The sequence below is a fragment of the Amaranthus tricolor genome, chromosome 13 (assembly GCF_026212465.1).
Source record: "Amaranthus tricolor cultivar Red isolate AtriRed21 chromosome 13, ASM2621246v1, whole genome shotgun sequence".
Classification (NCBI taxonomy): domain Eukaryota; kingdom Viridiplantae; phylum Streptophyta; class Magnoliopsida; order Caryophyllales; family Amaranthaceae; genus Amaranthus; species Amaranthus tricolor.
The window spans coordinates 4148115-4159781 of record NC_080059.1 but is presented as its reverse complement, the minus strand read 5'-3'; the positions used below and the strand labels follow the sequence as shown (position 1 = coordinate 4159781).

Sequence of the window (11667 nt, the reverse complement as noted above, 5' to 3'; positions counted from 1 at the left end):
CTGAACCATATTTCCTCTTCAAGTCCCACTCCTTACTAATCCTTAATATTCCCAAAAGAACTCAAAAATATCTTTTCACATTAATTTATTCTTAGTTTAATTACATAGTTTTAATTTTCAAAAGTTCAAAATGTAAAACAAACAAAATATCAAAACTTATAATGAATTTTATAGCACATATATGAAAAGTTGAAAATCAAATTTCAAATCTACATATTGACATTTATACTCAATAAATAAATTCAGCAAGTCAGCAAGTGTATGATATGGTTTCATCATGAGACGAGCTTATATAATTAGTCTATTTTTCTAATTGATCACTTTAAGATTGTAAGCAATGACTATAAAGTTATTAAGTGATAATGATCAATCTAAAACTACAAAATGATCACTTTAAAATTGTAAGTGATTATTTTAAGGTTATAAGTAATCACTTTAAAATATTAACTATTATTAGAAAGATAATGTACTTTTGAATTAAATAATAAAATAAGTGATCAATTTAAAATTACAAAAATGATCACTTTAAAACTACAAGTAACACCATTTCATATGAAAATTTATAAAATATATTTATCATTACAAAGATAATGTATTTGTTTATTTTGTTGACCATGAGAATTTATAATTGACATGGAAAACTATATTATACTCTATTCGTTTCTTTTGTCCACTTTACCTTTTGTATGACTTTTTTAACAAATTTTATGTCTTAATATTTTTAAGTACGCATCATAAAAAATTATAAAAATTATATATTAAAAAATTTTACGTCAACAAAATCTAATAAAATCTCACATAAATATATTATATCTTTAATATATAATTTAAAAATCTAATTTAAAAATCTTTCTCATAACATGGACAAATTTAAAGTAGACAAGCAAAAGAAACGGTGAGAATAATTAGGATTCTAAATTATAGAAATAATTTCAAGTTAAAAAAACAACTTCTAGATTATAGATATTAGATTTTACAACATCCTAAAATTTGTAAACTTTCTCTTTGGCCTTTGGGATAGAAAAGAAAATAAAAAATGGAGACATTTAGAGGAGGAGGAAGAGGAGGAAGAGGAGGAATGGTGGGATTGATGATCCAACAAGTGATGGCGTTAATGAGGAAAAACTTATGGATAGCAATTAGAAATAAGCGTTCTACATTGCTTCAATTCATTGCACCTTTCATCTTCCTCTTTTTTCTTTTCGCCGTCATCAAATCTAGCCGGATTTCTTATGATTCGCCGGATTTGCGAGATCCACCGCCGGTAATCTCACCGTCCATTCCTCCATGTGAGATCAAGTTTCACATCCGACGGCCTTGCTTCGATTTTGTGTGGAGTGGCAATTCTAGCCGTACGGCCAACCTCATTGTGTCACGTATCATGGCTAATAATCCTGGACGCCCTATTCCCCCTTCCAAGGTCACCATCCTTCTCTTTTTTATTTTGCTTATATTTATATACTAATAGGAGAAATTATCGTGAATAATATAATTTTCGTTAATTTTCTATAATAATAACTTTTGATTAATCATAAATAACACTAATTTAAAGAGTATTTTTCGTAAAATAATACCAACTTTAATTTATAAGATAAATTATTATTTTTTGTCATATATCTCCTATGTTTTGATTTTTTAACATGTTAGGGATATACTATGAAAATACCCCTAAAATTGGTATTATTTATGATTAATAAAAAATTAGTAATATTGTAGAGAAATAAGCAAAATATTGAATTATCTCTGATAATTTTTCCTTTTAGATAAACAGATTTGTTTTGCTATTTTCCTTAATTATGTTACTTGCATCAATTTTTTTAAAAAAACTCACTTATGCATGTTCGTGACACATACGACCCATTGGATAGATGGATATAAATAGTGGTAATAAAAATGAAAATTAGTATAATTTTGGTTGAGAAATCTCTTTGCTACCTTGATAGTCATGCTTGTTCAACTTTAATTATATTTTCTTCATAATATTCATTTTAAAACATTACCATTGAGATAGGTGATATTAGGTGGTAATGTAAATTTGTAAAAAAAAATTTTTTTGTGATCAAAATTTCATCACCTTGGAATGATATGAAACTTTTGATGAAATTTTACATTATAAGTCATTCTCATTACCACCATTTAGTACTACCAATCAAATTATTGTTATTATTCAACAAAATTAAGGTCTAAATAGTTGTGGTTATATAATTGTAAGTTGTAACTTTTAGAGTTTTAAATGTCTAAATAATTGTCTATTAAATTATTGTTATTATTCAACAAAATTAATATAGCGATAGTTGTTGGAATTTAATTTGTTGAGAAAATATAAAAAATATTAGACGCAATTTTTGGTTCTGAAACGCTATAATTCAAAACATTTTAAAAATAATTATCTACACAGCTAAATGCTACATAAACTACTATTTTATCGAGCACTTATATTCTCACTAAACCACAAACAACTATCGAATTGTTTGGACGAATACTTTCTGATTATACTTTTTTATGTTTACTATTTGTGTATTAATATTATAAACAAGGATTAAAAAAACATTTATCCAACCACAAAAAAAAGCCGTAAACTTAATAGGAATACGACGTTGAAGATATGTTCCGCCGTGGTTGGAAATCACTAACTTGAAAGCAAATTACAGCGTGATTAAGATTAAGATGGTAATCGTCACTAATTGATTTGCTTTAAGGTTTAATCCAATAATACCGAAAGTTATCACTAATAACTGACACGTGAAGTGCACACGCTACCAGAGAAGTTAAAAAGAAGGAAGTAAAGTGGTCAATTTCTAACATCACAATATTGAAAAGGTTAACTAACACACTTTTTATTTCATTTTAAATCTCTCAATTGCTTTTTACACGTTTGTCAATTATTTAATTTAATACTTAATAGCAATAATTATGTATAATTAAAAATTATAAAAATTAAATATTAATAAACTTTATGTTGAAATGAATTAAACAAAATCTCATTAACTAAGAGTAATTAAAATAATAACTCAAAAGTAAATGAGAGTTTTAACAAGAAATTGTGAGAGTATATACAAGGAACTCGCACTAAAATAGTAACACACTGGCCAATATGGTTGTAACTTGTAACTTCTAAAAAAAACATGACAATATTTACTCCACTAAATTAGTTCACCATAAAAAATTAATATCTAGTAAAAATTAATTTTAACAAGTAAAAACTTGTTTTAAGCAACATAAATCATTATAATCAATAAAAATCAGTTACAATAAATAAAAATTAGTTTTAATATATAACTAAAAATTAGCTACAATCAAAATAAATCAGTTTGAAACTTTGATTCAGCAAAAATCAGTTAATTCAGCAAAAATCAATTAGAATCGGTAAAAGGATTAGTAAAAAACAATTTCAAAGTACTAAAAATCAATTACTTTAAGTAAAAATTAGATGAATTAAATAGGAGCTACATAATAGAAAATGAATAATAATTGTTTTGTGACCATTATTCCAACATCAATAAGTTTGGGGTACTAGATTTCAATCTGAATGGCGATCAAGGCATAGTAGAGTCAAATTTTTCTTCCATTTTTTGTTAATTGCACTCTATTGGAGAAACAGTGCACACACAATTCATTAGCCCCATAAGTCCCATCTACATGAAATTTGGTAAAAACAGTGCAATTATAATAACACGGAGAAACAATGTTCTTTATCTTGCAATTGAACAATAAATTCTGTATGTAAATGAGCAAGCAGGTTCAATCATTTAGAACACCTGGGGAGGTAGATGACTGGCTTTTTAGCAATCCATTACGCTGTCCAGGAGCTCTGCATATGCTACAAAAAGGTCCTACTGTTCTGAGCTATGGATTACAAGTTAACTCTACAAATACTGCAAAGAGGGGCACGTTTGAACATCCCATTTCAAAGTTTCAAATCCCACTTCAAATTGCTACTGAGCGTGAACTTGCTAGATCACTTCTGGCAGGTATCTAGATTGCACCATCTCCTCTTTTCTTGCACAAATTTGACACTTTTCTTTGCTGCTATCAAGGAACATATGATGGTTGAAGGCCCAATATATGTTACTCATTATGTTATATACTCTATTATGCGTGCTAATAATTCCACTTGAAAGATGTCAAGAAACCAAATCAATCAAAAAGCTTAAGCTGATGATTAAGGCTTCAGGATATATGATAGACTCTAAAAGAGAATGGCTCGAACCCAACAATGGTAGAATAAAATGTAAAAGATGAGTGAAAAATAGAGAATAAACAAAAGGACAACAAACAATCAACACAATGTGTTTATGAGGTATCTATGAATACCTTCCCCTCGAAAATGATTCCTTTCATTAATATATTCAACACTACACTAATGACAAACCAAACACACTTGAGAACAAGCTCTCAAGATAGTGATTCCATTCAACAATGGAGATCACCCACTCTAATACAAAGAAGAAGAAACTCTAATGGTTCTCAAACCCTAGCCTCTCTCATGTGTATTAGCCTTACTCCCATACCCTAATAATGCTCTAAGACCCCCTTATATAGTCCCACAACATATTAGAAAGCCTTAGGAAAAAACTCCGAAGGCCCACTACAAACTGAGAACAAAAAAAAAACTCGTGTTTTTGGGGTGTTGTAGTCCGCTCGACCTGGTCGAGCGAAGGTTCAGAGCCTTTTGTTCTTCTCACCAGCTGCTTCCTCAATCAAGCACACATTTACTTGTGCCTTGCCTCGTTCAAGGCACAAGTCATATCTCATATTGTGCACTCCCTTGTCTTCACCAAGGCCTCCCTTATGCACAATACCCATATTCTTCATTGTATCATCACCATGACACATCGAAGGCTCTCTTGTGTTGACATTTGGTAGATTGGGCACTTGCTCTAACATACTGTAACACGCCCCCTTACATGAGAATCCTTTGGGCTAAAAGTGTAAATGCAGCACAGACCGTCATCATACCTAGCGCTAAATATTTCATGTGATTGAGATTTGAAACCGTGTCTTCTTGTCTCGTTAGCTCTGATACCATGTCAAGGAATCAATTCAACCAAAATCTAAAGCCGATGGTTGAGTCTCCAAGATATGTGATATTCTCTAACAAAAGAAGGGGTGGGTGAGATTTGAGCCCGTGACATGGGCTTCTAATATGTACTCTATCAACTTACATGGAAATTTTCATGTATTTTTTATGGTTAGATCAAAATTTTAGCTGGGCGGCAGGAGTGAAGGGATTCCCATATCATGCAGCTACTGATGCAGGTGCTTCCTCTACGGATGACTATGCAATCCTTGCACCATTGTTTCTGTTCACAGTTGCTATGTTTCCTTTTGTGTTTCAACTAAACTCTATTGTCCTAGAGAAGGAACTAAAACTACGACAGGTAAAGATCTGAGATAGCAACTAACACAAAGATACAATGAAAAACAGTCTCATAATTTTCCTGTATGACCTGTTTTTTCAGGTCATGAATATAATGGGGTTGTATGATTCAGCTTATTGGCTGTCATGGATTCTTTGGGAGAGCTTCATTATACTCATCGCATCGCTTTGCACTGTCCTCTCCGGGTTGATGTTTCAGTTCCCATTTTTCCTGTACAACAGTTTTGGAGTTTTGCTCTTCATTTTTGTCCTGTTTCAGTTGAATATGGTACTTTAACATCCATAAACATTGAGTAATTTCATCGAATCCTCTATTAATCTTCTTTTTCCTGACTTTTCTCTTCCAATTGGGTGTTTTCGATACAAGACCAGTTTTGCATTTATGCTTTCCGCTTTTCTTCACAAGTCATCTTCTGCCTTTCGAGCTGGATTCTGGATTTTTCTGATTGGAGTCATCTTACAGGTTAATCCAATATTTTCCACTCTGCATTTTAGTCGGTTAGAGCAAAGTTTCGGGTACTTTTACGGCCCGTTTGGTTGATGGTAATGAAGTAATGGGAATGAAATGTTGTAATGGCAATAGTAATGAAGGAATGGATATGAGAATTGGTAATGAAGATTCTTTTGTTTGGTGTGCATGACTAAAGAATGGTAATGGAATTGATTGCATTTGGTTGTTAGTAATAAAAAATGGTAATGACTCTTAGTTTTATTATTGTATATTTGTATCTAAAAGCATTATTGTATCTAAATTATTCTATCTAATGATTCTTTTTCTAATAATAATATTTTTTTGGATAATTACATACATTACCTTTTTTTCTTCAGCTTAAAACAACATTACCTTATTTTATTACCACAGCAATACTTTATTACCATTATAGCCTAATATCAGGTTGTTTGATGGTAATAAAAATGGCCCTTTTTGGTAATTTCATTACCTTATTTTATTACCATTCATTACCATTGAAGGCATCCAAACAACCAAATTTTTTATTACTTAATTTTATTACCATTAACGCCCTCTAATACCATGTACCAAACGGGCCGTTAGTGTCTTAAATGTTACTAATATGTATATTTGATCTTGCAGTTTGTAGCTCAAGGGGTTGATCCCTCCAAGAAAACTAACATCCTATATTTTCTTCCACCAAGTCTGTTAACTCGTGCACTTCTTATGCTCATCAAAGCGACTGAGTCGCATAACAGTAAGGGGATTAGTTGGGGTCAACGAACCAAATGCCCTACTAATCAGTCGGACTGTTTCTTGACAATGGTATGCGTCCCAATCAAACAAATAAACGGGCCTTACAATTGATAATTTACAATTTCAGTAAAGTTTGCGGACACTTTTTGATGTTAGTATCTTCGTGCAGAATGATATTTACATGCGGCTCATATATACTTCTTTGTGCTGGTTTCTTTTGGCCTTATACTTCGATAATGTAATTCCGAGCTCAAATGGTACTAGGAAATCACTTCTATACTTTGTGAACCCGAGCTACTGGTTAGGATCAGGGGGAAACGAGCCTTTAGGTAGAGACAATCAATGTTCTGTTAAATACTCGAAATAAGCTGTGGTAAAACTTTGCTTGATTTCTCATCCATGTCATTGTTTAGGTCGTATATCTGACTGCTGCAACTCAGATCCTACACTTGAAAATATTGTTCCCGATGACACAGATGTGCTCGAGGAAGAAAATGAAGTGAAGCAACAAATGAGATCTCGTCAAATCGATCCTAATATTGCTGTTCAGATTCAGGGTCTTGTAAAGATTTATCCTGGAAAACTGAACTTAAGCTGCTGTAAATTTCACAAGACTGAACCTTTCCATTCAATCAAGGTATCATTTATTCCTTCCGACAATCTGAACCAGTGTAACATAATTCGCTAGCTAATTCGCTTTTTGAATTCGCTACTTGCTCAAATATGCCCAACAATAGCCTAAAACCGACCAAAATTTGCTTTTTTTGATTTGTGATTCACGAGGAGATTAATGAATCACGTGACACTGATTTCAACTTGATTTGATATGTATTGGTTCGTGTATCCGACCTACTCAGTTGATTACTTAGTGCTAATTCTTCTCAGGGTTTATATGTAAATTTGGCCAAGGATCAACTATTCTGTCTCTTGGGACCAAATGGAGCTGGAAAGACGACTACAATCAATTGCTTAACCGGCATAGCCTCCGTAACAGCAGGAGACGGTATAATTTGTGATGGTTTTATACTTCTTGATTAGCTTTTCTTCTTCAACCAGATTTATGAAAATTCAATTATATTACAGCAATTATCCATGGAAATTCCATCAGAAATTCCATTGGAATGTCGAATATTCGAAAAATGATTGGCGTCTGTCCCCAGGTATAACCTTAACTAAACCCTTACATTAAACGCGAAATGATCATCAAATCTCATGCATTTTATGTTATGTCATGTTAGTTTGATGTTCTTTGGAATACATTAACTGGTGAAGAACATCTTCAGCTATTTGCAACAATTAAAGGCCTACCACCTGCATCAATCAAAGAGGTTTCTTATTCTACACTTTGATGCAGGACATGATTTTTCTAACTTAAATTTTTGATTGAAGCAAAACATTTATAAATTTTTGTTTTTTCATGGTCAATAAGGTTGTTAAGAAAGCACTCGAGGAGGTTGGATTGGCATATTCGGCTAAAGTGAGAGCAGGTAGTTACAGTGGAGGCATGAGGCGTCGCCTTAGTGTTGCATCTGCACTTCTTGGCGACCCCAAATTAGTTATTTTGGATGAACCGGTAAGTTCAAACTCCTAGCATGGGGCCCTTAGAATTAGGGGAGAATTTCTATCCGGGCCTGCATAGGTCATGGCCGGGTCACTTGTATAACATATAACAGAAAAATAATAGGCGAGTTAGTTCAGTATACCTGTAGAGATGAGAGTTCAGCCACCCTATAATAATATTCTGGATTCGCCCCTGACTTGATCACTACAACTTCATTAGAATATGGTTTAGTAGTTTCAAAATGATAAACAGTTATTGGTAGTTTGAAAATGAATCGAATTGATAAACGAAATCCTAGAAAGTTATGAAGCATTTTAAAGGCATTGATTCATGAATTGCAGACTACAGGCATGGATCCAATAAGCAGGAGGCAAGTATGGGACATAATAGAAAATGCAAAGAAAGGAAGAGTGATTATTCTAACAACGCATTCGATGGAAGAAGCTGATATATTAGGAGATCGAATAGGAATTATGGCGAAAGGAAGACTACGCTGTATTGGGACTTCGATAAGATTGAAATCCCGGTTTGGGACTGGTTTTATTGCTAATTTGAGCTTCATAAGTGGCAGCTCAGAGCAATATTCAGCACATAAGGACATAGTAAAAGAATTTTTCAGACATGTAAGATCATGAATTGTTAGTTTTTTCTCCTCTTTGCAGAAATAACATTCTTATTGGTTTATTCAGCATCTAGGAATCTATCCGAAGGAGGAGAACAACGCGTTTCTTACATTTGTGATTCCCCGTAACAAAGAGCCTCTTCTTAAGGTAAAGATCATATTCTTAGTCGATATAATCGCTCCTAGATTATGTACGAACTCTTTATTGGTGAAAAATGAGTTTTAATGACTATAATTCAGCAGTACTTAGTGAAAACAATATTACTTTACTTGAAGTGTGGTGACATAAATCGGGCCTAAAAACGTGTAATTGGATAGTAAAAGATTTATATTGGTTGATCAGAGAACACTAGGAGAACTAGAAGATAGACAACGAGAATTTGGCGTTGCAGACATTCAGCTTGGGTTGACAACTCTCGAAGAAGTTTTCCTGAACATTGCAGGGCAGGCAGAGTTGGAAACTGCTGAAGCTGATGGCCGATTGGAGATTCTTACTCTAACATCTGGAACATCAGTTCAGGTAATCTCAATTAAGCTCAAGCTAAGATCTTTTTACTTGCTAACTAATTTAAAATTGGGTTTTTTCCTATTTGGAATTACAAGTATATTTTAGTTTATTCCAAAACGATACTCTTTATTCAATACTACACTGACAAACCTTAACAAAAATCACCGATAAACTACATTAGTCGCTATGGAAGAACCGAAGAAATGTAAAGGTATGCAGTCATGCAGATAGCTGAATCATCATGGTTTAAAGTTTAGCATAAAGGCATTCACCATTATTATCATCATCATACCTAGTGTACCTCGCCTATAGAAACTATGATCAGGGTCTGTGGAGGGAAGGAAGGCGGCAATCATACCCATTACCCCAATTTCATTAAGAGATTTCCACCTTATACGCTCCTATCTAGGTGGTCTTTGGAGGGGTCAAATACACACAATCTTACCCTTGTAAATAATTTCCTAGCGTTAAACAAACATACATATCGATCGTTGACAATTTACTTGCAATACAGGTACCTGTAGGAGCTAGGTATGTGGCTATACCAGGGTCAGAGACAGCCGAGAACGCCCAAGGTGTTATGATCGAGATACATTGGGAACAGAATGATTCAGGTGAACTCTGCATTTCAGGATATTCAACTGATAGACCTGTTCCACCACATGTGCAGCCAAGCTTCCCTGTTGCTCAGCCACAGTCCTTAGGGCGACCCAAAGGAATTGTCGGAAGGGTGATTGATCCTACCCAACTCGCGGAATCTAGCTTGCCATGATAGGCTTTGTGCTAATAGTGTCATATTAGTGAATGAGAGTGTACTTAATAGTGAATAAACGATAGCATTTTAGATTGCGTACAAAATGTTTAAACTAAATCGATTAGTCCATTCAAGTCATCGGTTGAGTTTTAAATAAGGTGTTTTTGGTCGGATTACTTACCATTATGATGTTTATAAGATTAAATGTTAGTATGAATTTATTTTAATGTATAGATTAATTTCATATCAATTTATATCATGTTAATAGTCAATTTAATTTTTGCTCAATCAAACTATATGAAACCAAATTTTGGTAAATATTTGAATCAGTTGAAGAGCATTTGGTTTACAAAGGATTATTTATTTATTATTACTTAATATTCCCTCTGTTTCTTTTCAAATGTCTCATTTGGTTTTTTTTACACTATTCATCATTCACTCTTAATTTGTATTTTATTCTGAATCTATAAATTAAAACATACTCAAATGAGAACTTTTTTGATTCATCCTAACATAAGGTTTATTAATATCTAGTTTTTGTAATTTTTAATTATGCACAATTAGAGATATTAAAGATAGTATTAGTGCATTAACAAACATGTCCAAACTAAATAAAACATTTGAAAAGAAACAGAGTAGATGATACAAGGTAGTTAAACGTTGGGTTCAAATTGATCAATTTATAGTTTATACATCACTATTGAATATTGATTGATAAATAAGAACAATAGTACAGCAGTGAAATGTTTTATGAATTTATAACGTTTTTGTTTTCATTAACTTATTAGCAGGGTAAGTTTATAACTTTATATTCATTAATGTGGGTCGGGTCACGGATGGACCACTAATTTCGCTTTCTGTAAATTTAATTTCTTTTGGAACAACAAAAACATAATCCAATAATATACTTTTATCACCGTCCCTTAGTGATAGCCTTTAAGCTAAATGTGTGTGTCACCAAAAACTCCGTATTTTGTAGATAATGGTATTTTGTCACCAAATCAATCACAAACAACTTTTAGCGATTATTTTGAGAACAAAATTTCTCGTCGTCAAAATAACTTATCGTTATATTTGTTGCCAATTTAATGTAGTAGAATATGTGTTATCATTTTTATCGCCAAATAAATTCCGTATTATAAAAAAATTAAATTTTTTCAATTATCTTTTATAATAGCACTCAATTTAAATATAAAATTAAAAAAATTAAATTAAAATTTTAAAAATTTATTGAATTACATGGAGTATATTACAAAAATAATTGTTTCAATTAAGAGAAAAATTATTTAAAACTACCTTTTCTATACATTAGTTTGCAAAAAACTACCTTATATAAATTTTTTTGCAAAAAACTACCTTATATAATACATTTCTTTGCGAACGACTACCCTTTAACGTTTTCTTAGGGTTTGACCGTTCAAAGTAACGGTTGACCATCACGTGCAAGTCACGTGATGTTTTAAGCCTTTCCTTCTTCATTTCTGCGATTTCATCACAGGACTACTATGAGCCACCCAAGTCCCAAGCAGGTTCCCTTCAAGATCCACCACCTGCACAATGCCACTTGAATAACCAACCCATATTCTAGAACCGTAAGTAGCAAGAGACTGAACAACAGAAGGATGAAAATGGAGC

The 11667-nt window shown here is 32.5% G+C and overlaps 1 protein-coding gene across 1 annotated transcript; it reads left to right on the top strand.

The window, feature by feature from the left end:
• Positions 1–1036: 1036 nt before the first annotated feature.
• On the top strand, positions 1037–10198 carry LOC130798736 (ABC transporter A family member 2-like). The gene is made up of 16 exons (XM_057661835.1): positions 1037–1420; positions 3740–3971; positions 5197–5381; positions 5463–5648; positions 5748–5843; positions 6474–6656; positions 6757–6916; positions 7001–7224; positions 7473–7590; positions 7671–7747; positions 7826–7915; positions 8017–8160; positions 8490–8771; positions 8838–8918; positions 9114–9290; positions 9793–10198. Exons 1-16 carry the CDS (start codon positions 1037–1039, stop codon positions 10048–10050), a joined length of 2877 nt encoding a protein of 958 aa, XP_057517818.1. The 3' UTR covers positions 10051–10198.
• Positions 10199–11667: the final 1469 nt, after the last annotated feature.